The 27,446-nt window shown below is 37.9% G+C and overlaps 5 protein-coding genes across 9 annotated transcripts in view; 2 read left to right on the plus strand and 3 right to left on the minus strand.

Annotated features, from left to right (window-relative positions):
- fancm (FA complementation group M) overlaps positions 1-2,201 on the minus strand; it is a 32,384-nt gene extending 30,183 nt beyond the window's left edge. Inside the window, exons 1-4 of one of the 3 annotated variants that reach the window (XM_067479532.1) lie at positions 1,352-2,201; positions 1,103-1,275; positions 920-997; positions 657-815 (exon numbers count right to left, since the gene is read on the minus strand). In XM_067479532.1, the coding sequence (XP_067335633.1) occupies positions 657-815; positions 920-997; positions 1,103-1,275; positions 1,352-2,036 (1,095 nt within the window). In that variant the 5' untranslated portion in view covers positions 2,037-2,201. The remainder of the gene's footprint in view (positions 1-656; positions 816-919; positions 998-1,102; positions 1,276-1,351) is intronic. The other 2 variants (XM_067479531.1, XM_067479530.1) reach the window with 2 other exon arrangements.
- Positions 2,202-2,221: 20 nt separating this feature from the next.
- Positions 2,222-4,620, plus strand: iqcc (IQ motif containing C). 2 transcript variants are annotated; one of them, XM_067479550.1, is made up of 5 exons: positions 2,222-2,439; positions 2,659-2,802; positions 2,882-3,251; positions 3,823-3,944; positions 4,464-4,620. In XM_067479550.1, exons 1-5 carry the CDS (start codon positions 2,398-2,400, stop codon positions 4,509-4,511), a joined length of 726 nt encoding a protein of 241 aa, XP_067335651.1. In that variant the 5' UTR covers positions 2,222-2,397; the 3' UTR covers positions 4,512-4,620. The 2 variants fall into 2 exon arrangements, with proteins under 2 accessions (XP_067335651.1, XP_067335652.1); XM_067479551.1 differs by having other exon boundaries at positions 2,269-2,439; positions 2,887-3,251.
- A 2,092-nt stretch (positions 4,621-6,712) lies between these two features.
- dcdc2b (doublecortin domain containing 2B) lies at positions 6,713-11,650 on the plus strand. 2 transcript variants are annotated; one of them, XM_067480358.1, is made up of 13 exons: positions 6,713-6,850; positions 7,043-7,343; positions 7,553-7,604; positions 8,918-8,988; positions 9,230-9,361; positions 9,439-9,573; positions 9,774-9,813; positions 9,965-10,030; positions 10,191-10,359; positions 10,444-10,553; positions 10,664-10,732; positions 11,222-11,299; positions 11,404-11,650. In XM_067480358.1, the coding sequence occupies exons 2-13, from the start codon at positions 7,060-7,062 to the stop codon at positions 11,464-11,466; spliced, it is 1,269 nt and encodes a 422-aa protein (XP_067336459.1). In that variant the 5' UTR covers positions 6,713-6,850; positions 7,043-7,059; the 3' UTR covers positions 11,467-11,650. The 2 variants fall into 2 exon arrangements, with proteins under 2 accessions (XP_067336459.1, XP_067336460.1); XM_067480359.1 differs by having other exon boundaries at positions 7,049-7,343.
- A 644-nt stretch (positions 11,651-12,294) lies between these two features.
- Positions 12,295-16,743, minus strand: tmem234 (transmembrane protein 234). The gene is made up of 5 exons (XM_067480361.1): positions 16,493-16,743; positions 15,979-16,130; positions 15,821-15,887; positions 13,479-13,571; positions 12,295-13,182 (listed from the first exon to the last, which is right to left on the minus strand). The coding sequence occupies exons 1-5, from the start codon at positions 16,503-16,505 to the stop codon at positions 13,112-13,114; spliced, it is 396 nt and encodes a 131-aa protein (XP_067336462.1). The 5' UTR covers positions 16,506-16,743; the 3' UTR covers positions 12,295-13,111.
- Positions 16,744-16,906: 163 nt separating this feature from the next.
- ncmap (non-compact myelin associated protein) lies at positions 16,907-26,599 on the minus strand. Its single transcript, XM_067480360.1, has 5 exons — positions 26,265-26,599; positions 19,757-19,827; positions 19,256-19,362; positions 18,731-18,815; positions 16,907-17,961 (listed from the first exon to the last, which is right to left on the minus strand). The coding sequence occupies exons 1-5, from the start codon at positions 26,292-26,294 to the stop codon at positions 17,697-17,699; spliced, it is 558 nt and encodes a 185-aa protein (XP_067336461.1). The 5' UTR covers positions 26,295-26,599; the 3' UTR covers positions 16,907-17,696.
- Between the last annotated feature and the right edge of the window lie 847 nt (positions 26,600-27,446).

The following is a 27,446-nucleotide window of genomic DNA, read 5'->3' on the forward strand; positions in this document are numbered from 1 at the left end:
TAAAAACTAGAAAGAAAGAGCCAGTGGCAGTATACTACACATACTGGTTTTTAAACACATGTAGAGTAGCTGTGGAGCACAATAAAGCAACTGGTGTAAAGGACAGAGCTTGTAGGGTCTGTGATTAAGAACACTAAAAGATGCAAAGTGTTGCATGGTGATGCTCTCAACCCAAATTCATCAATTTAATGTCAACTGAGCCAATTACAAAAAAAAAAAAAAAAAAAAACAGCAAGGGGAAAGATGTGAACCAAAAAAATAAAAAATACCGAAGCAGTTTTTAGCCCTGACCACAAGGTGGCAGCAAAGAATAATAAAACGAGACAAGCGCTACATAAAAACCAAATCAAACATTTCCAACTGGGTATAGTTTAAATATAAACTATTGAGATCGATCCAAACAGGCTCAACAGGCTGTAATTGCTGCCAGTAACAGATACATTTACTTTTTTTCAGTTTTATATTTTACTACTTTCTAGAGATCTGTTTTCATTTGACACAAAGGATTTTCTTTTAATCTGTGCTTAAAGTGCAAAATTAAATCAACTATGACTGGTTGAGAATAAATATTTTCAGTTGGCACAGTATTTGTGGGACAAAAAATAAAATCAGTAAAGACAAGGAAGAGTTTTTGATGCATCACTGCATAAACATACCTGCAAGTAGCGTGCCTGGTGAGCAGAAAGGGTCTCTCCTAAAGGGACCACCACTTTCTCTACACTGCGCTGGTGGGAATGAGCCCGAATGTCTGGGCTTTCTTCTGAACGCAGCTCAATATGTGAGATGAGTAAATTAGAAATCACTGACTGCACAGACTGCAAGCATAGAGTAAAAGTAAAACCATAAGATTTAACATGGTAAAATCTAGAATTTATTATTTTGTTACATTTATTAAAAATGAAAAATGTATTTGTCTCACCTTTGCATCTCCCCCTGGAGTGGCACTGAGAGCAAGGATGCGGAATTTCAGAGTCTGGCTACTAAGTTGTCTGATCACCTGAATAACACAGGTTAAAGGGCAAAACACTTTTATTTGATTGATATTTGATATTTAAGTCATCTCTATGGCACTGCTGTGCTCATCAATGGAAGGTGTTCATACCTGACAGTAGGCATGATTGCCCAACGCTTTGTGGGCTTCATCAATCACTACACACTTGATCTGCTGAGCTGGGCAGGTGTCTCTAGACAAGTCGTTCACCATGACTTGAGGGGTGAGGAAGAAGACACGCTTGGAACTCCACACCGCCTGTCTCTGTTTTGCTGCTGTGCTACCTGTGAGTAGATACAGCCTTGTAATTTAAGGCTAAAGGGAAATAGCTGTCATGATTTTTGTGTATTAGGTTTTTACCTGTCAATTCAGCCATGTGTGCCTGTGGGATCCCCATGACTTTGTAACAGGCCTCGATCTGTTGTGCCACCAGGGGTTTGGTGGGAGCCATAAATACAATCTTTCCTGATGGATACCAGCGGTAGAAGTTGTACATAACTACAGAGGCTATAAATGTTTTTCCCAAACCAGTGGGAAGACACACCAGTGTGTTCTGAAAAAGGGCAGCCTCTGATATCTTTAGCTGGTACTCCCTGATGGGGTAGTTGATGGGGTAGATCCATACCTTTGCAGAGGAGCTGTCAAAGCCAGGAAAGTCTGGATACGTCTGTCCACCTGATGGAATGGGAGATAAGGCTCTGCTCTCTGTTTCAACAAAGTTGTCATCTCGAACACAGTTTGCATTGTCAAGTTGCAGGCTCTTCTCAGCTTCGTAGACAGCAACCACCATGAGGTCATCGTCGTCATCTTCATCTTTACAAATCGCCTCTGGGTTATCAAATGTGTATGTAGACCCCTGACCTATTTCAGTCCATAGAGGATTTCGAGGAGGATGTGTCGATAGGAACCGCTCACTGTTGCTTGGTGTTGTTCTCTGCTGTCCAGCGGCTTTTTTCCCACCCTTTTTCGGCTGAACAACTTTGTTTTGAGAAACTGAGGCTCCCCACGTCTGAAACAAAGTCCTCTGATTTGAACCGCTGCTCATTTTAACTGACTGCTGAGGAAAAGTTTGAGAAAATGACCCATGTGACGAGTAGCGACATGGCTAACTGAATATATAAACACAGGGTCACTTCCGCTCACGTGTTTCCAAAATATAACAGATAACAGATCGAACGACCAATTTACTTTGACGTTACTTTGGTCATTTGAAAAAAGTTTCTATTGTTAAATTGTAATTATATTGTGATCATGGCAACTTATTAAGCTAGAGGTGTAAATAGTATGCATAGGCGGTTACTCTTAACAAAAACAAGCTTTTAATTTTTGACTTTTACCCCGGAACAAAATCAAACGTTTGAGTTTATTTCGCGCTTTGGTGAGAGCGCTGTTCCGTTACCATAGCAATGGATAGAAAGAAATGGGAAAATATGCTCACCCATTTTCAGGTAATACGCTATCATAAAAAAATTATTTCAAGTCGTAAAGCCTACAGTTGTCATATTTATACCCGCAGTAATGACCAGCCCAATTCTGTTTGCTAGTTAAGCTGTTAAGCTATCCAACTCAGAAAACAGCTGCTAATGTTAGCTAGCTTAGCTGTTGTAATTGAAACAACAAGTAATGAATAATGCTACTAGTTAACGTTAAGTTACTCTTTTTGGTAGGCATTTGCACGTGGATACCTGATAAGAAACGAAGTCCGTCGAGCCAGAGAAGAATTTGAAGCCATTGTGAAAGAAATTGATGGTGGCTTGTCGCATTTACAGTGGAGGGCGACTGTCATATCCATTCCCCACTTCACAGACACTGTAAGTAAATGTGACTCTTATGAGTTTTTTTAAACCAGCATTCGATACTTTTCTCATATTTGTGCTCGTGCATCACCAGCACAGACCATTTTCACGGCAAGGAAGCTCTGCCCGCAAGCCTTCTGATCCAGGACTAAGTGTCAGTGCCAGTCCCCAGAGCCTGTCAGCAGGTGCAGCAACATGCTTATCACATTCAAAAGAAAGAAATCAACATGCCCTGTTGGAGAAAATAGAGGCCGAGAGGGATGAGTCACAAACCAAACACCAAGACTGTCCTTCCAAGGACCATATCCCCAGTGCCCTTGTTGTAGAAGATGGGGAGAGTCGGAGACAAAAGGGTGTGAGGGAACAGATGGACGATAATAATGAAGGGATGTTTGAGAGCATAGAAGACTCCTCTGTATGGAGCAGTTTGGACCTGGACTGGAACTCAGGTCACTCTCAGAAAAGTAAGAATAGTGCACATACTAATAACTTTTTGGTGTCGGTATACGAAGCGTTGTAACATTTAAAAATATATATCAGGCCTGTTTGTTATTCATTACTGATGAGGAAGTACAAGGTTACATGTACAGCCTTATTTCCATAAGTAGTAAAACATATAGTATGTATAGACTCTCATAAATTAGAAAATATGAAATAGAAAGTCAAAAAGATTCGTACTTTCCCCGCTATAAAATGTAAATGCTTGGATTTTTTTTTTTTCACTGAAGATTTATCTACGTAATCTGTTTCAAATTTTTTTATCTCACATTTTCGGCCATTACTTGTTTTAGCACAAATTTTGTGTTAGCACTGCAAATGATATTAATCCTAAAAAAAACATTTTGTTTACTATGAAATGTAGTTCATTTCAAAGTAGCATTCACTACTAAAATAACTTTTCATTTATTTATGGGGAAAAAAAAAAGACATTTGACCATCCTTACAGTATGTGAGATATTTAACACGTCTTAAGGTTTTTTCTCCTGTAGTTAGAAGACTTTATCAGTCATTTTGAATAATCCATTGGTCTTTTAGGTTTCCGACAGCACTGCCTACTTCAGGAAGTGCCCCAGACCCCAGAGGCCCTACGTCACCATAGAAACACCCTTAGCATGGAGCTGGTCTGGCTCCAACAGGCCATTGACAGCAGGAAAAAAGTAAGATGTAGAAAGGGAGAGATGCAGTGTAGTTTCCCTGCATGTATTCAGCAGTGACAGTGTCCCACTGTAAGAAATTTGCTTCTGCTGAAAGGTAAAATGTATTTATTGATCTCAAAGTTAGTACAATAGGTCAATTAATCTCTGAAAAACATCTGAATTGCAAGTATCAGGAGCTAATTAATAACTAAAGTAAATCTACAGCAAGCACCATAGCCAGAAGCAATGTAATGAGTGCAATCAGCATTACAACAACTTACACACATGTATATATCTTGTGACTACAAGATAGAATGATCTACAAGGAATGCAAGATTTCATTTTCAAATGTCCTTTTGAAAAGTCTTACTGACAAAAACATCAGATGAGTTAAATCATTTGAGTTGAATCATTTAAATATATGTATAATATGAATTATATAATCTAACAGGCTGCACACCCACCTGTCTGATTACACTGTATAACACTGAAATAACAACCTTTAACATTTGTTTTTTTCTTCTCTCTTCTTCACTGCAGTACTTGTCACTGAAGGACAGGCTGAACAAATCAGAGCAGAAGATGTGATATGCTCTCGACTATTACAAAATGAGGGCATAAGGTGCACAATAAAGACATAGCTTTAAAATGGTATTTATCATGTGTGTTGGAAAACCCTATTCATTGTGTATGTCTTTATTTGTTAATGTAAAAATAAAAAAAATATTTTTCTAAAAGGTTATCTTTCTGCTGTTTTCACTGATTCGCCCTGATTCACAGGATTTCCACTGATCATTTTTCTTGTAGCATGAATTGTTTGAGGTAGAAGTAGTTAGGTATTGTATAAGAAAAGGTCTATTGAAAGGAATTCAGGGGAGTTTCCTTGGCATGTGTTGTGTTGTTCAGCCTACAAAAATTGACATGCTTGATGCGTGTCCTTTGGTACTAAGATCACCAGAGCACATGCAGGACAAAGCAATTACATACAATAGAGTAGAATGCCCACTGTCCTCTCCCCTACGGTGAATGCTGGAATGAATACTTTGACGTAGAAACTTAATTTAAACCCTTTTTGTCTGTTGATCAGCTTCTTATTATCTTTTATACTTTTTGAATAATATCAGTCTCAGTTTTAGGTACTTTTTGGTGATCTTTTTCAACTCCTCCATTAGTGTGTATTGCAGAATCTTTGCCCAGCTAGAGTGGGTGACTTCACACTCACTCTAGCGTCTAGCTTCAACTTTCATCGACTTTTTCTTTTTTCATTCAACTCTCATCTTTTTTCAACAAATTCTTCATCAAAACATAGCATATTTTTGTGTTCTTTCAGGAAATGTAATTCTCATAGTGATGCGACTTATTGCCAGAAGCAGAGAGAGTGCCGTCTGAAACTCCCATTGGACCCCATTATAATGGAGGTCCATAAATTCTCCTCAAATCAAAAACAGGCTGCCCTGCCTACATGTCTTTGAGTATCTTCAAGTAAAGTATATCAATGTGTTCGCAAGCCTTGTTCTGCTCAAAGTTTTTTGTCTGTCTTAACAGGACTAATACTTTTTCCCATTTTGCAAAGTCTGAGCAGTTTATAACTGTTCAGCAAATGTGAGGGATTTTTTTAGTATTTAAATGGTAAAATGAGTTTGTGGTTTTAGTCTACCTGCATTAATAGGCCCAGATTCACTAACTGGACCATTGTTAGAATCTCTTCAACTATCTCCACATTGAGATGTAAATAGTTTTGAATACTTTCATCTATTAAGGTCAAAGTACCAACTTTACCAACTTTAACATGATGTTTTCAAATGGTCATAAATTCAGCTTTTTTTCAATTTTTTTGAATTAAACTTTGCACTCAGCTATTTTATTTCTACAGTTTCCAGGATTTTAGGCTACTATTTCATTTTACATACACTATTTCATTTTACTAAATGAGTTTTTAAATAGTTCAGTTTTAATTCAGCTTTCAGCAAAAGCAAAAACATTTCAGCTTTTTCACCACAACCAGTTCAGCTTTTTTCAGCTTTGCTTGGAAAAGCATTCACAGTGCATTTTTTTGTTTGGAAATGTTTTCTCTAGTTATTATTCTGGCTTCACTTTTCCGTACGTTTTTGGCACCGAACTGCTTCTGCACACTTTCAGCTAGAAACACAGTTCAAACTTCAAAACTTTCAGCTTAATAAGGATATTATTGCTTGTATACAGCTTTTTAAATATGTTTTATACTTTTTAAAGATTTTTATACTTTTACACTTTTTGTAGTTTATGTCTTCATCAATTACATCATCAATGACATCACACAATTGCCTTTGAAGCTTTTGCGTTTTGCAGTTTTTAAGGCTAACCGGCTTTGGATTTTTCCTAAATAGTATATAAGGAAACAACATATTGTTTAGTTCAGCTTTTTCCATCTTTGCTTGGAAAATCCTATTCACAGTGCATTTTCTCTTTGGAAATGTTTTTCTAGTTTCTTTTGTTTTCTATATTCGTAACAGGTTTGCTTTTAAGACATTTCAGTAATGATTCTGTCTCCTGGTGATTGTTGGACTTGATATTACTATTATTATTACTATTATTCATGATATATATGAGCTATTTTTAAGTTAGTAAAAAAGACAACTGGGTGAAGAGGTTATCTTATTGATTCGGATTACAACAGAGTGACCCACCCATTTTGCTTTCCTCTGTCTCTTTTGTTGTCGTTGCTGGTGATGGTGTGCCCCACAAAGCCAGTCATTGCTGGCCATGCTGCCATAGCAACCAGGAAATACTTACAGCAGTCAGTGGAGTAGTGTGTATGTATGTGTGCTAGGGGGACAGCAAGGAGCAGGACGAAGTGAATGGTGAGACCAGACAGATAACAACAACAACACAAGGGACTGATTTTTACCGTCGGTTCCAATTCTGCAATTTCATCCATCCCAAGCCTTGTGAGTCACTGACCAGTGTCTGTCTGAATGTGTGTTAGTGTGTGGTTGTTGACCAAGTACAGGGCAAAGAATGTGCTGTGTAAATGTGTCTTGAAGTATGAAAAAGGTTAGCAAATGTAACTTTAGGAAAAGTAAATGAAATTATATGTTAAAAGAGAGGCAATTGTTTTGTGTGTGTTTGGACTGTGACAGCAACAGCTGGCTTAGAGATGGCTGCTAGTACTGCGGCCGCAACTCTTCTGCCTCCAGTGAAAAGCGTGGTGGTGTATAGGAATGGAGACCCTTTCCACAGTGGACGGAAGTTTGTAGTCAACCAGCGACAGGTGGCAACTATGGAGGTTTTTCTTAATGAAGTGACCCAGAGCATCGGTGCTCCACTTGCTATCAGGACCCTATACACCCCGAGGCAGGGCCACAGGGTCACAGACCTCCAGGACCTTCAGACAGGAGCCCAGTATGTTGCTGCTGGCTTTGAAAAGTTCAAGAAGCTTGAGTGAGTACAAAAGATCTTTATTGTGTTGCTGTGTAGAGCTTTTTAGTGTGTAGTCTCTTCAATAGAATAATGTGTGTGTGTGTTTGTCTGATGTAGTAATAAAACAATTAACACTGTTTTTAAATAATTATAATAAGCATAGGTATTTGGGAAAGAGAAGACATGGCTGCAGGCTTTTTACAGATTATTTCTGTTGTTTTGATGTACAGTTACCTGAACACGGGAGCAAAAAAGCAGCCTGTTGCCCGTGAAGAAAACCAGGTATGCTCTTATTTTCTCGTGTTGGCAGCCTCCTTTAAAAGCCAACAGCACAGTCCATCACTCAATAATCCCAGTCCAACCACGATGGCACACATAATGTATGCCAAATCAAATATGACATAAAGTACAGGATTTTCCATTACTCAGATGAGCTCATATTTAACTGTAAAGGTAAAGACATTAGATACTCTTTGTAAGTGTTTGGTCACCCTTTGTGCTTACCATCCCACTGATGTCACATGTTATGTAAAGTACTGGAAATAATGGTAGCAATGCTAACAATTGCGCTGGGCGTCAAACAGGCTTTTAGAATCTACTATCAAGAGTTTTGTCACAGTTGATTAATTAATTACATCTAGAAATCATCATAGATCACAAATCTTAAAGGTTATGATTATGTTTTGTACATGTTGACATCAGTAAAAGTCTCTGAATGAATCTGAACTCAACTATTGTCTCTTCAGTGGCTACAATTACAGTTGCAAAATCCTTTCCTGTAAACTGAAAGGAAAGCAGGGCATGGTGATGCATTGTGCAGGCAGAAGCTCTCTTAACCCTCACACAAAATTGATTTCACAGCAACATATACACACCAAGCCACTCATGTTGACAAATCATCAAAAGTGTGCTCTTAGTCTTAGGGTATTATTGTTGCCTTTCTACAAAGCATAAAAGAGTGGAGACTAACTGTGTGTGCCTTGGGTGTCTGCCATTTGGAGAGCGGATTTTTTGCCTGAGTCTTGCGTTTTAAAGTCTTACGTGCCTTTGTAGTGGTTGCTGTGGACCCAAGCAGAAGGTGTGTCTGTGTGAGTGTGTTCGGTGCTATTGCTGAAACAATGCTTTCTCACAGTGTTAACAGGGCTGTGCATGTCTGGGCAGGTCTGATGCCCATAATCTCCACCCATCAACTCCTTCTCTTCCCAGAGACACTGTAAATGCATTAAGTTTTGGTCACTTTAAAGAAAAAACACTAAGGGAAAATTATAAATGTCTGGATTTGTTCTGAACTAATTATTTAGACCAGCTATGTCATCATAAGCAGATACAGATATTGGCAGGTTTGACAAGAGCCCTTGGATCAGACACACTGTGTGATGTGCCATCCGAGAAGCCTTGAAGTGATATCAGTTTCCATAGCTGCAGCACTTGAGCTAACATGAGCAGAATAGTGAGTCAGTCATTACAGATCTGGGATAACTGATTTTGCAGTGTTGGATGTGCATTGGGATTCATGTGCAGGGCAAAGATTATGTAAATCTTATTAGGGAACTTTCAGTATGACAACATTATGATTTTCTGAATGTCCTTTCCAGCATAAAGTAACCCAGAGGCAAAATACCTCAGCCAAATGGAGGAGGCTTATACCTATACCTTGCATTATACAGTGAGTAGCTGCAAACACGCACACAAACACACACACACACACAGACTGAATATCAAATTAATTAATTAATTCTTCGCTCAGTAACTCCAGTACAAACAGTGATACAATTGTATACGTATGTATCTTTTGAAGGAATGAGAAGTTAACTTTAGCTCTCAAAGTCAGAAAGTTTCAAACCTTGATCCCTTCAGGGATGTAAGTGGTGTTTCACAGAGATTGTGTCCTGCAATGTTTTGTTCAGTGTATTCCGAAATGGCGATCTCCTGTGCCCGCCATTCCGATTCATCATTCCTCGGAACATGCAGCAGAACCTTGAGCAGATCCTGACTGTAGTTTCAGAGAGGGTCAACTTACGAACCGGAGCTGTGCGTAGGTCAGTCAAAGTTAAACACCCACGTATATACTCAGACATCCAGTAAACATCTTCCTCTAACCCCTGTGCCTCATCAGATTGTGCTCTTTAGAGGGAGTGACTGTGTCCACAGCTGGAGAGCTGGAGACTGGCCACAGCTATGTTGCTGTGGGAACGGAGAGGTTCAAGAAACTTCCATATGTGGAGCTGTTGATTTCAAAAGCTACAGAGAGGTATTGTTATGCAAGGATCTGTGTGAGACTGTGTGAAGATGTGTGCTTATGTGCATATATGGTTTAGAATATCAACATGTAGTGTCAGATAAGTGGAAACATGAAAAATAACTGACTTTTACTATACTCAAGTGCTTTTATAACAAACTTTCAAATTACTGTGTGTGTGTGTGTGTGTGTGTGTGTGTGTGTGTGTGTAGATACTATCCAGGAAAGAGAAGGATGCTGAGGGGAATTGAGGTACCATTGATTAATGGTGTTTCTAATTTGCACTATAAAATGCATCCTACAGTTTTTTTATGTTTTGTATTGTTTTTTCAACTTGTTACATTTAATCAACAGCTTTTAGAAGATAATGAAAACTGAAGGAAACATTTTGTGTTTCTTCCAGAACAGAAAAGCCGGAAGGGGTCCGGAAGATCAATATAGTGACTCAGCTCTCCTCAATTCCCCAGAGGTTAAAAAAAATTAAAAATAAATCACACTGCAGGAACTAAATTAGGACTGTTAATTTATTTGGTGTAGCAACTAACACACTGAATACAACAGTGAGACAAATAGTGCCAAAGGCATTTTTTTTCTAAATGTAACAGACAGTTGTTTCTGATGAATTTCAGTCAGATGGTCGTAGGGTGAAGTCAACAGGAGATGATGCTGAACCTCCACAACCTCCACAGCAGAGGAGCAGGAGACAGGGAGCAGACGAGGAGTCTATGTTCTTTGCCAGGCCAGTCAAGATCCGTAAAAACCGAGGACCGACAAAAATGCCACTCAACAATGCATCTGGTAATGAAGCCATATTAAATTTTACTTTATGCATAAAAAATATTGTGCAATTTTGATTTTCTTTTTGATTTTCGTTTATTACAGTCCAGTCAAGCATGCTTAAAAGAGCAGCACACAAGAGGAGAGAGGAGGTCCAAGGGGCTGAAGAGGTCCAGGAGGATGAAAATACAGCTACAGAGCTTCCTGTTGACCAGGTTAATTTCACAGACAAATTTCATTTCATTTCAGTGTAACAACCCCTGTGCTGTATATGCAAAGCCTAAAGCAGAGCTAACTCTTAATCTCACTCTCATCTTGAACCTAGAGAGTTGCAGAAATAGTGGAGGATGAAAAACTAAACAACACAGATGATGCTCTGAGCAGCACACAGCAGGTAGGCATGACTTTTGATATTCCATGTAATCTAAATGAAAAAAAAAAAGACCAATAGAAACACAGCAAGTAAAGGATTCCAGAAGATGAACCCATCATGATGTGGATAAAAAAATTTTGATTATGTAAATGCAATAACAACACTTAAGAGACATGAAAATGATAAACAATTAGCAGCACGATGATAGCGAACACCCACACAAATACAATAGAGAACATGTTCAGTATGTAGGTGGGTGGCTGCATTAGGTAAGAGTACTAATCTAAATCTCCAGTTAACTTTTTATATACAACTGGGTTCAGAAAGTACATTTTTGTTCAATCAAATATGCAGTCTTTTGAATGACATGGTGCAAAACACTGAGGAGTCAGCTGCTAAAATACTGGAAAAGTACACACACTGAAAACAGCTTAGAACCATATGTAACAGTTCACCTTTAGTACACAGAAAAGAACATGTAGTGAGCAACCAGCTGTGTGTTGTCACAAGGAGTCTGAGCTGAAGCAGATGTCTCTGAAGTCAAAGCCTTCATCACCTCTCTCTCAGGAAGGGGACCGGGAAGAAAAGGCAAGTTTACTTACCTAGAAAAGTGACTTATTTTAATTACCGTTATTACAAGTATTATGAAAATATCTGCTTCATTTCCTGTTTCACACTTTGTGCTCAAACAGGAGAGCCTGCATGATGCCCCAGTAAATACAGTTGAACAAAACCATCGTCAAGACAACTGGTGAAAGATGAGATACAAAAATACATCAAGAAGATCACAGTATCATAATAACCCAGAACAGGTAATCAAGTCACAAACTTCAAGCCCAGCACATAACTAAGAAATTACTGCCTCAGCATGACCTTTGTGGTTAATGAAGGTTAAATTGGTAATACTTTAACCGTCGTGATAGCCCAAGTAACAACCATTTACCGTCTTTTAGAAATCTTAAAATTAAAAATGTGAATATGCTCATAAGAAAAACTAAAGAAAGCCTATAAAACAGCAGTAGCTCTACAAGGCTGAGGCTGTAGCTAGACTCAATGGTTGTTTGAAGTAAATGCTACTGTCAGTTTAGGTCAATTAAAGCTGAGACTGGGATGCCTGAAAAACTAAGCTGTTTTTCATAATTTTGGTCATAAATTAAAATAAAGGAAACAAGGTTATTACGATTTATCATAAGGGGAACATAAATATTTAACATGAATTCCTGAAGAACAAAATAAGGGGATCCATCTAATAGATAAGTACAGCTGCAATCCATTTAAATTATTGAGACATTAGTCTAAAGTGGTGAACTGACCCACACAGACCCACTGGTATCACAGCTAACTGAACTGTATGAGCTGTTTAACATTTGAATGGGTTATACTGTGCAATTATTTGTGTAATTGTGTGCTGCTCATTCAACAAGGATAACAATTCTGATGCAGATATTGTGTACCTGTTCAATGATGCAATTTATTCCATATAAAATGTGTATATAAGAAAAAAATACTTAGGGACATTTAAAACCTCAATGTTAATTGATCTGCAAATATTTGGATTACTGATGAGAAAAAATGAGTGTTAATCAGATCAACAGTTTATTAAAATGTCAGCGATATCACAAGCTGAAAAGATACAACAATAACAAAGTAATTTCTACAGTGTTTCAAATGTGTTAATTACAGTGAATATTGGGACAATAAAAATATACAGTCTATTATTATGTACATTTGTTGTTTGTGAATACTGTACAATTTGTTTAGATTTGTTTACAGATCATTCAAGGTGACTCACTGATAACACAACTAAGTTCAATATGAGCAGTGTTCCACAGTGACAGAATGTCTGATAGATCTACCTCAGTAATAAATACATTAAGTGGAGGGAAAAAAAACAGCTTTGGCCTCAACTTAAACAGCAATTTGTTAATACCCACAGTGGACAGAAGCCAGCTGCAATGAAATGTTCCTATTAAAGCAGAAGGTGACATTGGATTTGTCCATTTCAAGTCAGTCAGTCTCATTTGTAGGTGGTCCTGTAGCATCATATGGCAAAGCAGCAGAAGGCTGTAAAAGTAAAAGTGAACAAGCACTAATTTCCATGTGAGTGCCATAAATCTAGTCTAGCTCTGGGTTGAACCCTATATGAACCCGCCTCCTTTCATATTGGTGCAAGAACTTCTGGACAGGTCTTTTGAACTGCGTGTTGAGTTCATTTAGGCACAATTCTCCCACGAGAACTTTTGCTCTAAAGATGAATCTAAATTACCCACTTCAGTCCTGCTCCAGCTTCTCTTTGGCCTTCTTTCTTTTGCTGCTAAGGGATCATGTTATAGGGGAATTTGTTTATTCCTGACCTCCATTAGTGTGCAAGCTAGAATATTTTCTGCTTGTCAGTGATTTTTAATCACCAGTGGAACTTATAACACACATAGTGATGCCAGCCATGGTGAGGAACATCCCTGCAACAGCCTCTGCAGAACATTTTAGGGGGAGAATTTGGAAAAGCTTATATTAAAAGACAGAATAGAAGGAGAAATGCATAACAGATTATTTAGGATTTTTTTCATATTATTTAGGAATTAACTGTCCAATATTCATATTGGCATGCCAGTCATGTAATGGTGAGCAAGGATTAGTCGAATAATATGCTCCTAAAATCTCTAACTGTTTTCTCTTGGCCTAAAGTTTGCAGTTTCTTAGTTTCTAGACTCTGCCATTCATTAAAAGAAAGCTAATGTATCAGTACAACTTAACATATGACACTTACGTTTCCCTCCTAACTCTTCACCCAGTAATTTGCCAGTGAGCAAGGTGCAAAGAAAGGTAAGTGAGTTGGCCACAGGAACAGCAAGGGATAACTCTGGACAAGAAAAAGTGGAAAAGATTATATATAATATGGATCTACTAAGTACCTTAAAGAATAATTTGCCAACAATCTGAAACATGTAACTAAATCATCTTCAACTTTAAAATGACCTGCTCTCACCAATTGTATTTATTTGCATTGTTTGTAAGTAATATCTTATTTAACAAAATAAAAACCACAAGCATCCATGTCCTGTAAAATATGATCGTCCATGAAAACTAATCTTTCTTGTACATAAAACCCAGATTGCTGTTAGAAATATGATAACTGATCTATTTATGCCTTGGAAGAGTGGTTGACTAACGGAGAGAAACCAAAAGTATTTATCCAAAAAAGACCAATATTTTTAAATGGATATGAGACTTTAATAATTAACAAACTTTTCCTAATATTTAGAAGACAAAAATATCAGTTCTTTATAACTAAAGCTGCTCATGTTTAAACATGCAGGGCCATTTCTAATAAGTGATTTGGGGTCAGTTCAGAGCTGTAATAATTAGTCATTTAACAATTATTTGACAAATATATGGGAGTAGAATAGTAGCTTAAATATTTGTATATGTACAGGGATTTCTGCATGCATACTTAAGACTGTGTCTGTGCTGGGATTCTTATTTCAGTTTGTTTGTGTGTCTGTACACAAATCTGTAAATAATACATAATATTTGTGTGTATGTAAATGAATGTGCAAATGTGTTCACTCAAAAACTAAATGTCTAATAATCTGAGAAAACACTTAGTTTTTAACTGAAAGTTCTGGAAAGCCTCATAATTTGATCTCTTTTTACACGTGGGCTTTTGCTGCTGTCCTGCCATCTGGGAGATTTGTTTGTAGTTTTATATGCCCTCAGCCCGGGCTCCCAGGCTCACCCTTAAAGGCTGCGTACAGTTCGTCTCCCAGTGTGCCTTGCAGTCTGCGCTCAGGCTGCAGTGAAGACTTAAGCTCTGAGGCTGGTCAGTAAAGCCAGTGCCTAACGGAGGAACGCAGAGCCGCCGCTACAGTCACTCAGGTGAGATTCACCTTCACCCATCTTTGAGTTGGCCGTGATGTTTTGCTCTTGACTTTTGCCTGCTCAGCCAAACAGTGTTTATAGTGTTTCTGTTCCTGACAGAAGAGCTCACTGTTAGCTACAGCAGATGACGTTAGCCGACACAGGCAGTTAAACTGGCCTAGCAGCTACATTCATCTTAACAGGAGCTTGAGCGTAGACTGTTAGGCACAGTAAGCCCTCAGTCCGAGCTGAGGGCAAAAAATTTTTACTCAAACAGACACATTTCTGTACACACAGAAAAATCTCCCAGACGGCAGAACAGCAGCAAAAATCCACGTGTAAACACAGTAAATGTGAGGCTTTCCAGCACTTTCAGTTAAAAACAAAGTGTTTTCTCCGATAATTAGACATTTACATTTAGTTTATGGAGTGAATACATTTGCACATAATTTTACATACACACAAATATTATTTACAATTACAGAGTTGTGTGCAGACACACAAACACTGAAACACAAATCCCAGCACAGACACACAAGTCTGAGTACACACGCAAAAATCCCAGTACATTTGCAAATAATTAAGCTACAATTCTACTCCCAATCTAATAAATCATTAGCAGCTATTCTGTATTATTTTAAGAAAAAAATAAATACCAAGTAATTGCATGTTTCACATCATCAAATGATGATAATTATTTGCTAGTTGCTGCAATTATAGTGCATTTGGGTTTGAGCCGATTATCAGGCTAAAAAGCCCTTCCAAAAGCTCAAACTGGGCAATAGCAAAGAGCAATTTGCAAATTCAGCTAAAGCCCTAATATTCTATGCATTTAAATCCATATTTAATGCACGAGGTTTTATTTTGTCAATGCCTGATATTTTAATCTCAATGCAGCCAACATTGAAATCTTTCATGCAAATACATCCGTGAATAAAGGGTGAGTGCCATTATCTGACTAAACTGAAACGTTATAGCTTATTCATGATAGTCCAATGCATCACTAAAAAAAAAAAAAGAAAAAAAAAGAAGAGGTGTTAATAATTCTAAATATTCTGTGCTACTACAAAAAAAAAAAAAGAAAAAAGAAAAGAAGAGGTGTTAATAATTCTAAATACTCTATGCTATAACTTAAAAGTATCAGATGTGCTTTACAGGCCAGTACAATGAACGGACCACTGCCGTGTGTTACAACTGAGCCCCTTATTTTTCAGGCACCATCGAAGAGCAGGGATCTTGTTCATGGCTCACCTGTGCTGGAGAGGGTGTAGTAGTAGACCAGAGAGCCGCTCTGGTTCAGAAGGAATGGCACCAGGTACTAAACAACAAAATAAGGCAGATTACCACAAAAAGAAAGAAACAATTGCACATTTGTAAAATCTAAACAAAAAGATAATCTCAGCATTTACCTTGAGATTAAAGAAAACGAACTTGATCTCAGCCAGCAGCTGTGAGACTCTGCTGGATTTTCTCACGTGTTCGATCCCCTCCGTGCCTCTTTTCAGGAAAGGGTTGGTGCAGCCCCACAGTACTGACACCAGAAGGAGGCTTAACAGCTCGACTGCAAAATACCACAGTCACACACAATCACCCGGTCACTTCTTGTAATCTCCTACTGATATTATGGGCTTTGTGTCTTTACAAATAGCCCAGTTATGGCTTGATACAAAGGAGAAAAAAGAACAGTATCGTTAGCAAAGTGTTTCATATTTCATATTACTAGTACCACTGTTGAGCTAGCTTGGCTCAATTTACTTCCTTAGCATGGGATCCAACGAACCAACGAAGGTACGTCTTGTGTTTATGTGTACTATGAATGCCCAAAAGGTAGAGGATATTTGGGAATATAAGCACTTATATTTGTAGTTTTAAGCCACAAAGTAAATATTTTTGAGGGTAAACCTTAGCTTGTTATCTACTCACCTACGGTCACCATCGGAAACAGTCGCTACGAAGTCGCATTCAAGGGCGTTCCTCAGATATTAAACATTTTTAAAAGTTCGCACAGTGGAAAGCTTCAAATATATCTTTGTCTTAGTATTTGTGAAAATAATCCCCAAGTATTATAATGCATCAAAAGAAATCCAAGTGCCGACCGATGTTAAAACGAGAGTCTCCTTTTACAACATTTCGTGTCATACGTGGATGGTGTTTTCTTGAATACAGCTTTGCAAATTTTCAGTTAATGTACACAAAGCTTCCAGCTGGGGGCGTAATACCTTAAAGTAACATTTGTTTCTCTTTACTCTTGCGTTGAAGGCTTTCTTCCCTGTTGTAAATGATTCCCTTCCCAGTATAGATGAGATATCAACCTCAATCATAAATAATACATTTAATGTCAATCTCATTTAATTTCAAAGTGAACACAAATAATACAAATCCAGGGAACATGTAAAATAAAGTGCAAAGTCCTTTAGTGTCAAATTAAAATGGACAAACATTGACATATTACACTGATGTTCAGATTTTAAAAAAATATCTACAGGGTAAAAACATTTTATAGAATTCCTAAACAAAAACTAATTAGAGAATGTGTTGGCACATGACAAAGACAGTATGAGGATTTAGTAAGGATTACAGCATTATTAGCCAAAATAAATCTGCAATACCAACATATTTTTTCAATCATACTGTGTTAGCTTCCTTGTGACTTCTCTAAAGTCTATACTAATTCTACTTTTCTGAGTTATGAACCCTGGTTCGCCGTAATACAGAAATGTACACAATTAAGACCAACATTGTCAAGTCATTGCAGTTTTTTACTACACTTACTTCATTGTATTAGTAGTGATAAAACACAATAAAATTAAAATTACAAACACTAAGAAACGAATAAAATCTATGATCTGAACACTGACTGTTGCTGAAAAAAAATCTTCACAAGAAAATATCAGTTTTCAATCATGCAACATCCTTCATGCATTCCAGTATTTGTTACTAGTACCATTTTGTTCATATGTAAAGTTCTTTCTTACACAGGACCTCTTTGTATAGTCACTAGCACTTGCTCAGCTGGTTGATACTGACAGTGACAATGCTTATGTCACAGATTGAGTTTTCACAGGATTCAGTCAGCACACACTACGTGTGTCAGTGCCTGTTGTGAGACTAAGTCACGGTCTTGGTGCTACCTGTTTTCTATTAATGGAGTGTCATGTATGGCGACCACAGTGGATCCACTGGTGGTGCTGAACTGATTTGTGTGGTTTCCTTCCTCGCTGGGCAACTGGAAGCTGGGACCTGGGGCAGGCGTTGAATCTGTGATGCTGCCTGACACAGAGTTGACTCCTATGGTGGTCAGCGGCATGCTGGTCTGAACTGTGGATTGTGACACCTTTGGACGAGGTTTGGAGCTATTGCTGCCTCCCAGCATTCTGGATGCATGAGTCCGTCTAGCAAACAATGAGACCATGATGTTTAAACAAATTTCACATACACTCACACATTGTTTAGTTGTCTGTTTTACATTGAGCAACTTGGCAGGTAATGTTCAGCAGTTGTTTCTATGTTGGGTGTACTGAACAGTTTTGTAAAAATATGATTGTCCCTCCAGCTTTTTACTACTAGGTCCACTGCTTCAATTGCAAATTGCAAGTATAATAAAATTAATACAAAAATTCCATCAAAAATGACAAGAAAAGGAAAAACAAGACAGAATAGCAATAAAATGATGTTTGATTTTAGTCAAAACTGAATAAAAGTCTCATGCTGCTTAAATGAAGTGAAGGTCTATATGCACGCTAAATATCCACATCTTGTTGAAAAACTAACTAACTACTTTGATAACTCAAACAAAAAATTAAAAGCAAGACTTTTTACTTGTGAGTATTGTAAATTGAAGTATTATTAGTAACATCTTAATAAAACCTCCTCATTTCTGCCATAATCTGACCATTTCTAGGTTAGGAGAGATGTGCTTCAAAACAGAATTTCTTTTTTAAGGTATAAGAAGGTGCATCTTCAAACTTCTCACTTCTCCTTTAGCTTTGCTTATATAGTGGAAAGTTTTACTTAGGTCTAAAAAGCAAATATAATGTCTTAATGATTGCAACTCTTAGATCTCTATCTATTGTTAAAGTAGCTAAAAATAGAACAATTGTTTCACAGCTCATGAAACTGAGCACTGATGAATTAAACAGTCTGACAGGAATGTGGTCGTACCTGTTGTATGTCTTAAGAATGAGCAGTATGACAGCAAGAATGATGATGATGCCTATGACGATGACAGCAATCATAGCCCCAGAACCTGAGAGACAAAGCGAGAGGATGGATCAGACATTAAAGGGGGTTTCTACTATTTGGTGTCTCTTCTACACCATTTTACATTTTACATATTCCCTCTGCTTCAGATGGTACAATGTATTTTGTATCATCAAGAAGAAGCATTTAGTAACTTAGCAACGGGGACACTCACAGGCAAACAGAGCATGGCAAATATTTCCTAGTATGAGTGCCACTCCTCTACAAGCCATCTTGATACGACCACATGACGCTATAGTCCGATTGATTGCAGATGCTATTTTTACTATTTAAACCTTCTGCAATCAAGCACACTCTCAAGATTTAAATGTGTCCCCCACAAACAGCTCATTAACAAGGGTGTAGAGATATCCAACTTAAGAGAAGAAATTGTAAAAACATAAACATGAGCACAATGTTCAAACACGCACGCACACATATCCTTACTCTGGATGAGTATTTGTTCTTTGGACTTTGTGGTTGTGGTTGTGTTTGAAGGTACTGCAGTGCTGGTCACAGGTGAGACAGTTGAAGCTTGCATCTTCAGCAATAACCTGCACAAACACAAGAGAAATCACTTTAGCTAATTCTCTGCAAGCACAACAATCAGCACTTTATTTATGCAAGTTTAGTAGTTTACACAAAAGTGAAGAGAAGGAGAAAGAGAAGGATGATGACACAATATGCGATTTGTAAAAAATATCTATGAACACTAGATAAGTAACATAACAGAGGGATTGGCCCCAGTGAATAAGTGTTTGATAAAAACCACAGGAATGAGGATCCTCAGCTGAACTTTATGTACCAAACAGTGCTGACTTTAATACAACAGGGCTGAGATGCAAGGCAAGTAAATTTCATACCTTACACATTTTAAAAGCACATGCTGGTACAGACATCAATAACAATAACAGTGCTAACCCTGCGATTGGTGTCCAAATTACCTACCCCCTGAGCAACAACTGTCCCAACATGTAGATCCAGTACAGTGCTGCTGGGCTGTGATACAGTTCTTGTTTCTGGATATTCAACATAAATGATTTGCATTTATTCCGCTCCGTTAAACAACATAGCATGTTAAAGCTTGATAATTTAGTAAATGTTAATGATAATATGATACTAAAGAAATGCTACTGCATCTTCTATTCTAACATCCTGCCACAATAATATTAAGAGAATTTCCCAAAATGTCAAACTATTCTTTTACAAATACTCTAATCTCGTAATCTAATCTACTGTGTTGATTGTTCTGACTCACACAGAGATCCTCTGTCATTTAGAAGATCCCTGACAGTGTTCAGAAAAAAACCTATTCACAGCTGTAGGCCAGGGCTGTCCTCATAATTTAACCTTCCCCTGAGTCAGGATATTACGCACTGCATAGTCAGACATAAAAACAATGCGAACCTCTCCTATAATACAATTGCAGTTGCATAGTTTTTAGGTTTCATAAGAAACAGTAAATTATCTTTACATGTCGATTTATTCCACAAATGTCTAGTGCGCCTTAGAAATGTCAATGTCAGCTTCCACTTTTACCCGACTAAAACCACATGAGCATCATCCAGGGAGTTCCTCATCCTCTTTCCATGTAATGGAAAACAATAGTTAGATAATGAGGTCAGAGTCCTTGAAGCATAATAATTTGTAGCACTTATTTTTTCACCTTAGAATACAGACAGACAGCTTTCTTAATATCTTTTGAGGACAGAGTTCTAAAATATGCAATCAGTAATATTTTTATGATTAATGACTTTCAATCTCACTGGATAGCTAGGTGAATGAAAGCAGTTATATGTTTATATATGTAAGCATTTCCTTATGGTGTTAAATTGTCTTTGCAATTGTGAAGGACAGATTGTTTTGGAGCAAACCATTTTATTGTAGAGTTGCAAGAAAAACGAGAACTGTATTAAAATAAGATATTATTACAGTTCACTGTTGTGATTAAGAGACAGAGTGACGTTGCACTGTGAATGTTGAGCGTGAAGCACAAAGGCACAATCAGATTAGATGCTTCAACCAAATATACTTTGTAGCAGCTATAAAAACGTGCTCACCCTGGCACATGGAGGACCCAGCACAAACCCTGTGACGTTACCACTCAACATCCCCTACAATACTGTATAACTTAATGAGAGGCTGTTAACAGACATCAAATTTCTTCTGCTACTCTTATAAACACTAATGTTGGTCAGAATCACAGGATTAATATGTTTTAACATAAATACCAGGCAGACAGTTGCTCCATATTAGTCTTGGTAAGTGGTTCACACACAAAATGCTATGCAGAAGAAGCTATTCTGAAACCCACTGTTAAATTTCTATTGTACAAAATACATGTGGCACTATTAGCTGGTGCTGTGACAAAGATCATTTTACAAGACATGAAAAGGTGGGAGAAACACCTGGCTACTGAAAGATTCACTGACACACTTTCTCCTCGCTCTTTCACACACACACACACGCACGCACGCACGCACGCACGCACGCACGCACGCACACACACACCCACCAACAGAGTAGCCTCATTGTTTTCTGCCACAGATTTAAATTATCCTGCTAGTTTGAGGAGAAACATTCCTCAAACTATGATTTTGACAGTTTCTTACTGAGATGTGATGTAAACCTCAATGAGAATTTACATTTAAAGGCTTACAGCAGACTCAAAGACAGTACTCGATACTTGTGTGTATTGTACATCTTATCCAGCTTCCTGCTCAACAGCAAACATTACACAACCACCTCTGTCAGTGTTGACATAAAATTAAGCCTTGAGATTATCAGTGGCATACATCATGTTTGCTGTTTGCAGAGGTGACAGCTTCTGATAAATTTCTAACCAATCTGTATGGTTGGTAACACCACAGCTTTGGTAACATGGTGGCGGATAGGTTATGCTGTTGATGTTGGCATGGATATGATACCATATGATATGCATATCATACTAATATAAAATAATAAAAAAGGTTTATGTACTCTGTTTTCAATGCTTGTTTTTTTATTTCAAACATACATGCAAACATTTTTTTTACTTAAAGTTTTTTTTTAGATTTTTCTAAATTGATCTTTACAATTTGGCCAGATTATTAGGACCTCTGCCCATTATCATTCTGTCAATTCATAAGCCCTTACTGTGATTGGCTGGAGGTGTGACTTCCACATTAACCCATAGTCAAAGGAAATGTAGTGAATAATATATTTTCTGCTGCAGCTGGAAACCAAAAAATATAGAAGCAGAATGTAATTTTCCTAAGTGTAGCTGGAGGTAATTCTCTTATTGCAGAATAGCATCGATACCACATGATTCTTGTTTTAAAAGTTTAACAAGTCAGTGTTTAAACCACAGTTGCAACATCCTGCCTTGTGCCTCATCTACTGTAATGCAAGCTCTGTTACAGATGTTTTTTTATGCTCTATACCACTCTGTACCCCTCAGTGTAGTTTTGGGCAGGGGTGCTCTTATACTCGAGTATCCCCTGTGTTATGTGGGAGCGGCTTCAACACTAGTGAAATCTCTGGTCTGCTGTGAGGGCTTTATTCTGTACAGAGAGTATGCAAGTAGTGTAAGTACATTATGTTGCAACAACAGTTCGCAGCCTTTTACATAAAGTTGTGGTTACACTGAGTTCTTGAAAAGGTAAATATGAGAATGTGTAAAATGCTGTGACTGGATCATTCAAACTAAATTGATCTTAAGTTTAAGCAAAACTTCTCACAGCAGGTTTTTGTGCACTGTAACTATTATGATCAGTTACAATGTAACCATTGTTATTACCTGCGCAGGTGGCAATACTGTTCTTTTCATACAGAAACTGTCTTGACCAGCACAACATGTTTCTTCCAGGGATTATGTGTACCAACTTTTATTAAAAGGAGGTGAAGATCGCAAAACTTTCTATTGTTGCAGGAGGCAGATCTGTTTTCACTGCCTGGAGATGTTGGGGCAAAACTAGGTTAGTAATATTTTACAATTATAATCAAACTCATTGAGTTGTACACAGTTGTTGTACCTAAGGCAAAACTAAATATGAATCCTTGACTAAACCTAACTTGTTAAACTTATTAAATGTATGTACAGAGATGCTTCAGTCAGTAATCAACAGCAGTGGGTGGGTGTGTTGCCTCCTACAGAACCGGGTGTGTCAACAGAAGTGGGTAAAACATCTGACTGATTGCAGGTTTGGTTTAAATGTGGTTTTAATGTGGTCATGTATGTTTTAGGAGCTCTTAGCTGACAAACAAAGTATAGTTGACACATGTCATATACACAACAATGTCCTGAGCTGGTTACTGTCCTGCAGCCAGGTCTTAACCTAAAGCTTTTAATGACCCTGTGACAGTTCAAACAACTTCCCTAAATAGCACATACTGCACATTGTTTGTTACATACGAACATGAACAAATTAAGATGTGGAAAAAAATGTAATCATCACATTTCATACTCATTTTCAAACACAAAATATTTCAGTGGAATGTAAACTACCCTGATTTTAAACGGGTTGAGGGCGGCATCTATTTAATTTTGGAAAGAAACCAGCTATCGTCATATAGCGTGTTTCCTGAAATGTCAAATTACATTAAATACATATCAGAGCCCACCCCAGCTGCCACAAACTACTCATACCCTACATAATTTACTGTCACATTAACAAAGGAGAAATCTATCTGGCAAAATCAAAGATGACTGCCAGTAAAGAGTGACAGGCTTCTTCGACAACAGCTGCAGGAAATAGTTCTTAATGTGATAAATTATTATTTTTAATGTTATTAATGATAATTTGTTTTTACATAAATTAAGGTATTATTAAACCTCTGTGCAAAAAAGGCAGATTTGTTTCAATTCCTATATTTCTGTACTGTAATAGACGTGCGCACAACGTCTTTGTTAACTTAAAGGTAAATGTGTTGAATATTAACCAATTTACACCATACTCAAGCCTACTTCTCTAACCATTAGGCGAAAGCCACAACTTGTACCCTGAACTACTCAGAAGGTTTTGCTCTGACGTCTGTTTCCTCTTTCTCACTTCTTGTAATAGTTTGTTTGTTGTTCCACAAACTGCAGGTTCAGTAAACTTTCTCCTACTCTCAATAAACAAATCATTTATTGGTCTGTTCAGAAATTGGGCTCTCAACACAGAACAGGAACAATTTAGTTTCCTCATTTTACTGTACACATTCATCAACACAGCCAGAATATGACGTTCATCAAATGACAGTCGGAGTCAATATTTGAACAGACAAATTAAAGCAGGTTAACGAGACCTCGCAGGAGCTATCAGAAGCTATACTTGAAGAAGCAGGCATGCAGTGTGAGGTCACATACAGTGAGGTGATCTGCATCACGTGAGATGTAAATGCTCCATAACATGATGTCAAACATGACAACATGTTAGACATGTTTGACTTTTATTAAGCTTTATAAGTCACCAAGAGATTTGCCACACCTCTGACAGTTGTTCATGGTGATGTGACATATAGAAATTTAAAAACAAGCACTTTTTAGTGTCATAAACAGGCAATATATCACAACTGTATTTCATCCTATGATGCGAGATAGCCAGAAATCACATAATCACAATGACAGTAAAGGCATTCTATTGTTTAAGCAGCAAGTCCAGAACATTCAAACGTGGATGAAAGCCTTAAAATTTGAATTTGACAGCTAAGCCTATTGTTCTGAGTTTGCTGCAGTCAGAAGCAAACCCGTACATTAAAAATCTGCCAGGCAAGTAAATCTGTGTAATCCGTTTATTTATTGATGGAAATTGTTTAATTTCCTGTACTAGGTTACAATGGGAAAATACCTGCCTATATTGGCTGGGATGAAATTATGTGTAGCACAATCTGTAGATTAGGTAAAGGTAAAAGAGCTGTCCAAAGACCACAGGGTCAGCGGTTCGACTCATGGTCCCCCCTGACTACATGTTGTAGGTCCATGGACCTGGTGAGTCAGGTGTGCACCTTTCATGGCAATCAGGTGATTAACAAGCAACATTGTAAAGTGCTTTGAAAGTGCTGTATAAGCCGACCATAATCCAATAATTGGACTCATACTTTTATCCAAAACTAAATGACTAATACTTAGCATCATATTAGTCATAGTAAAGTAATGAAGGAGAACTGGGTGTTTTTTAATTGCCCTGCCTAAGTGTGCTACATTACCTTTAACATGAACATCACTATTCATCACAATTTCCAATTCTTTCCAATTATAATTTGAATATGTATATAATATACTGGAAAGCTGCTACTTTTAAATGAGAAGAGAACAAATAGACTAGTGCACTGCTGCACAGTATGTAATTTAATCTGAGACCCCACTTACTGGTACTAACAATTTTTTAGGTTGGATCATAAAGTATAACATAACAAAAGAAATAAGATACAGTGATACTGTGATTATCATATTGAACTGGCTAGATCATTGTTTTCAGTTTTCTTTTTTCACAAAAGGCACTTCATTCTAATTGTTCAGGCAGGGTTGGGTGAACCAGGTGCAGCCTCAATATTGCTGCAATCACCGAGTATGAGCAAAGGAATTATTTGGTAAAATGTCTTACTATGTTGTGAAATCTGGATAGAGGTAATGGCTTATTCATTGCACTTCTGCACCCTTATGTATGTTATACTTTTAATGCTGCTGTGGTGGTTATACTATGTCTTTTCATGTTGTTCCTCCCTGTCAGAATTCCAAAACAGAAACATCAAAGGCAATGATTACATAAAGCGAAATGAAAACATTTGAACTAACACACTGAATAAACTGATCATGGGTTCCGTGACATTTTAAAGTCATCCAAACAAATTATAGCGTAATTTTTATTTAAGCTGTGTAGGTGCAGTTACTAAGCAAACACAGTAATTATGCCTTACAGGAACAACTGTAGCCTGATTAAATGAGGAGTATGTTTTACTCCTCTTCCTGAAGAACAGGTCACCTCTCTCTCTTTTTTGGGGGGGGGTCAAAGACAACTCCCCCGGCTAAAGGAAATCTACAAATGTTGTTAAATTAAAACCTAATTCAAGCCACAACCCAGAATGAATGGATGCAGCATGCAAACTAACACTGTGGAGTTTGAATCAGAGCGGTGCAGTGGAAACTGATGTGATGATAAGTGTGTCTCTTCCATCATACAGTCACTTCTCAGTAAGAGATTCACAGGCAAGTGAATCTGAATCATTTTTGTTCCACTGGTTGAACACAATTGATTTCTACAGCCGAGAGCTCTGTGGAATGTGAGCTATTTTCTTTCACCTTAGATTCACCAGCTGTCGCGCCATGTTGTCTGTGAGAACTCATGCTCTCTCTGTCTCTCTCTCTCTCTCACAAACACACACACACACGCTTATATAGTCAAAGTGCACACATAATGTATTGATTGTTGTTTAAATGGAAACAAAATCTACCAAGGGAAAGGAGTTAAAAGCAATTATTGTCCTTATGACTTACCTGTCTCCTATTTGGTGTCAGCTCAAGCATTCATCAGATGGGAGCCTGAGCAGTACAGAGCCCCCTCCCTCAGCTCACTGGGGGGGGCATAGTCCACTGGTAGATGGCTGAGATTCAAAGCAGATCAGGGAGCTATGAGGGGTAGATGAGTGTGAAGGCTGCTCCAAGGGAGGAAGTCCCAGGTGCTGCTCAAGTCCCAAAGGTAAACAGACAAAAAGAAAAGGATAAAAAAGTTCTGAAGGAAATGCAGATGCGTTTTTGAGTGTGTGGTTTGTGTAAAAAGTGGAGTGTTTATGGGAAGAAGAGGTGGAGAGTAAATAGGAGGAGGCTCCTCTACGCTTGCTCACTCGCTGCTCCTTGCTGAGAGGCAGGCAGCTGGTTTTTCAGGTCCCTCCGCCCGACCTTCAGGCGTGCCACAGCCAATATTCCAAAAAAAAATAAAACATGAACGCTGCCTGGCAAAATTTCTCCCATGTCTTACGTATAGTAGAGAAGGTGTGTCTGTGCATTTTGCCAAAGAGAATATATGTAAAATTTGCCATCACATACTGTATGTCCAAATCCAGGGCGTGTCCAGTACTTTTGAGGTTATGCGCCTGACATTAAAATAAAAATGTTAAATCATAACCTCCTGTTAGTGAATGCAGGTTTAGTGGGAGTTTGTATTGTTACTATGATTCCATTCATGTTAGCAAGAACGTTTTATGTATGTGGTTAAATATTAACTATGTGAGTTGAAGAATACTTGTTCAAAGGGTATTGGGAGAGTTTGTAGCAAGAAATAGTATGTAAAATCCTCTTATGTCTTCAATGTAGGACAGCACACACCTTTCAGCAATGTTTGTTTGAAAAGTGTCCCCAGGAAAATTTGCTTATCTTTCTATCTGTCCTACTCTTTTCCTAGCACATAAGCTCCTGTAACACGTATGTTGTGATAGTATTTCCCCAAACAGTGCAGGATCAAGCCTCATGTTACATCCAGGGGCAAGGTGGTGCCCACGACAATAAAGCAAGTTAGTTTTGTACCTTTGTGAGAAAGTGTAACCAAACTTCATTTGAGTACATACACATTGTTCTGCTTCACTCAGTGGCCTGAAAGTGCTGTTTACAGGCTGCGTACAAGCACAGTGCTGGTGTCTCCAAGCCCCCGGGTTAAGTTCTGGTGGAAGGCTGTTATGTACG

Source organism: Channa argus, chromosome 16, assembly GCF_033026475.1.
Source record: "Channa argus isolate prfri chromosome 16, Channa argus male v1.0, whole genome shotgun sequence".
Taxonomy (NCBI): domain Eukaryota; kingdom Metazoa; phylum Chordata; class Actinopteri; order Anabantiformes; family Channidae; genus Channa; species Channa argus.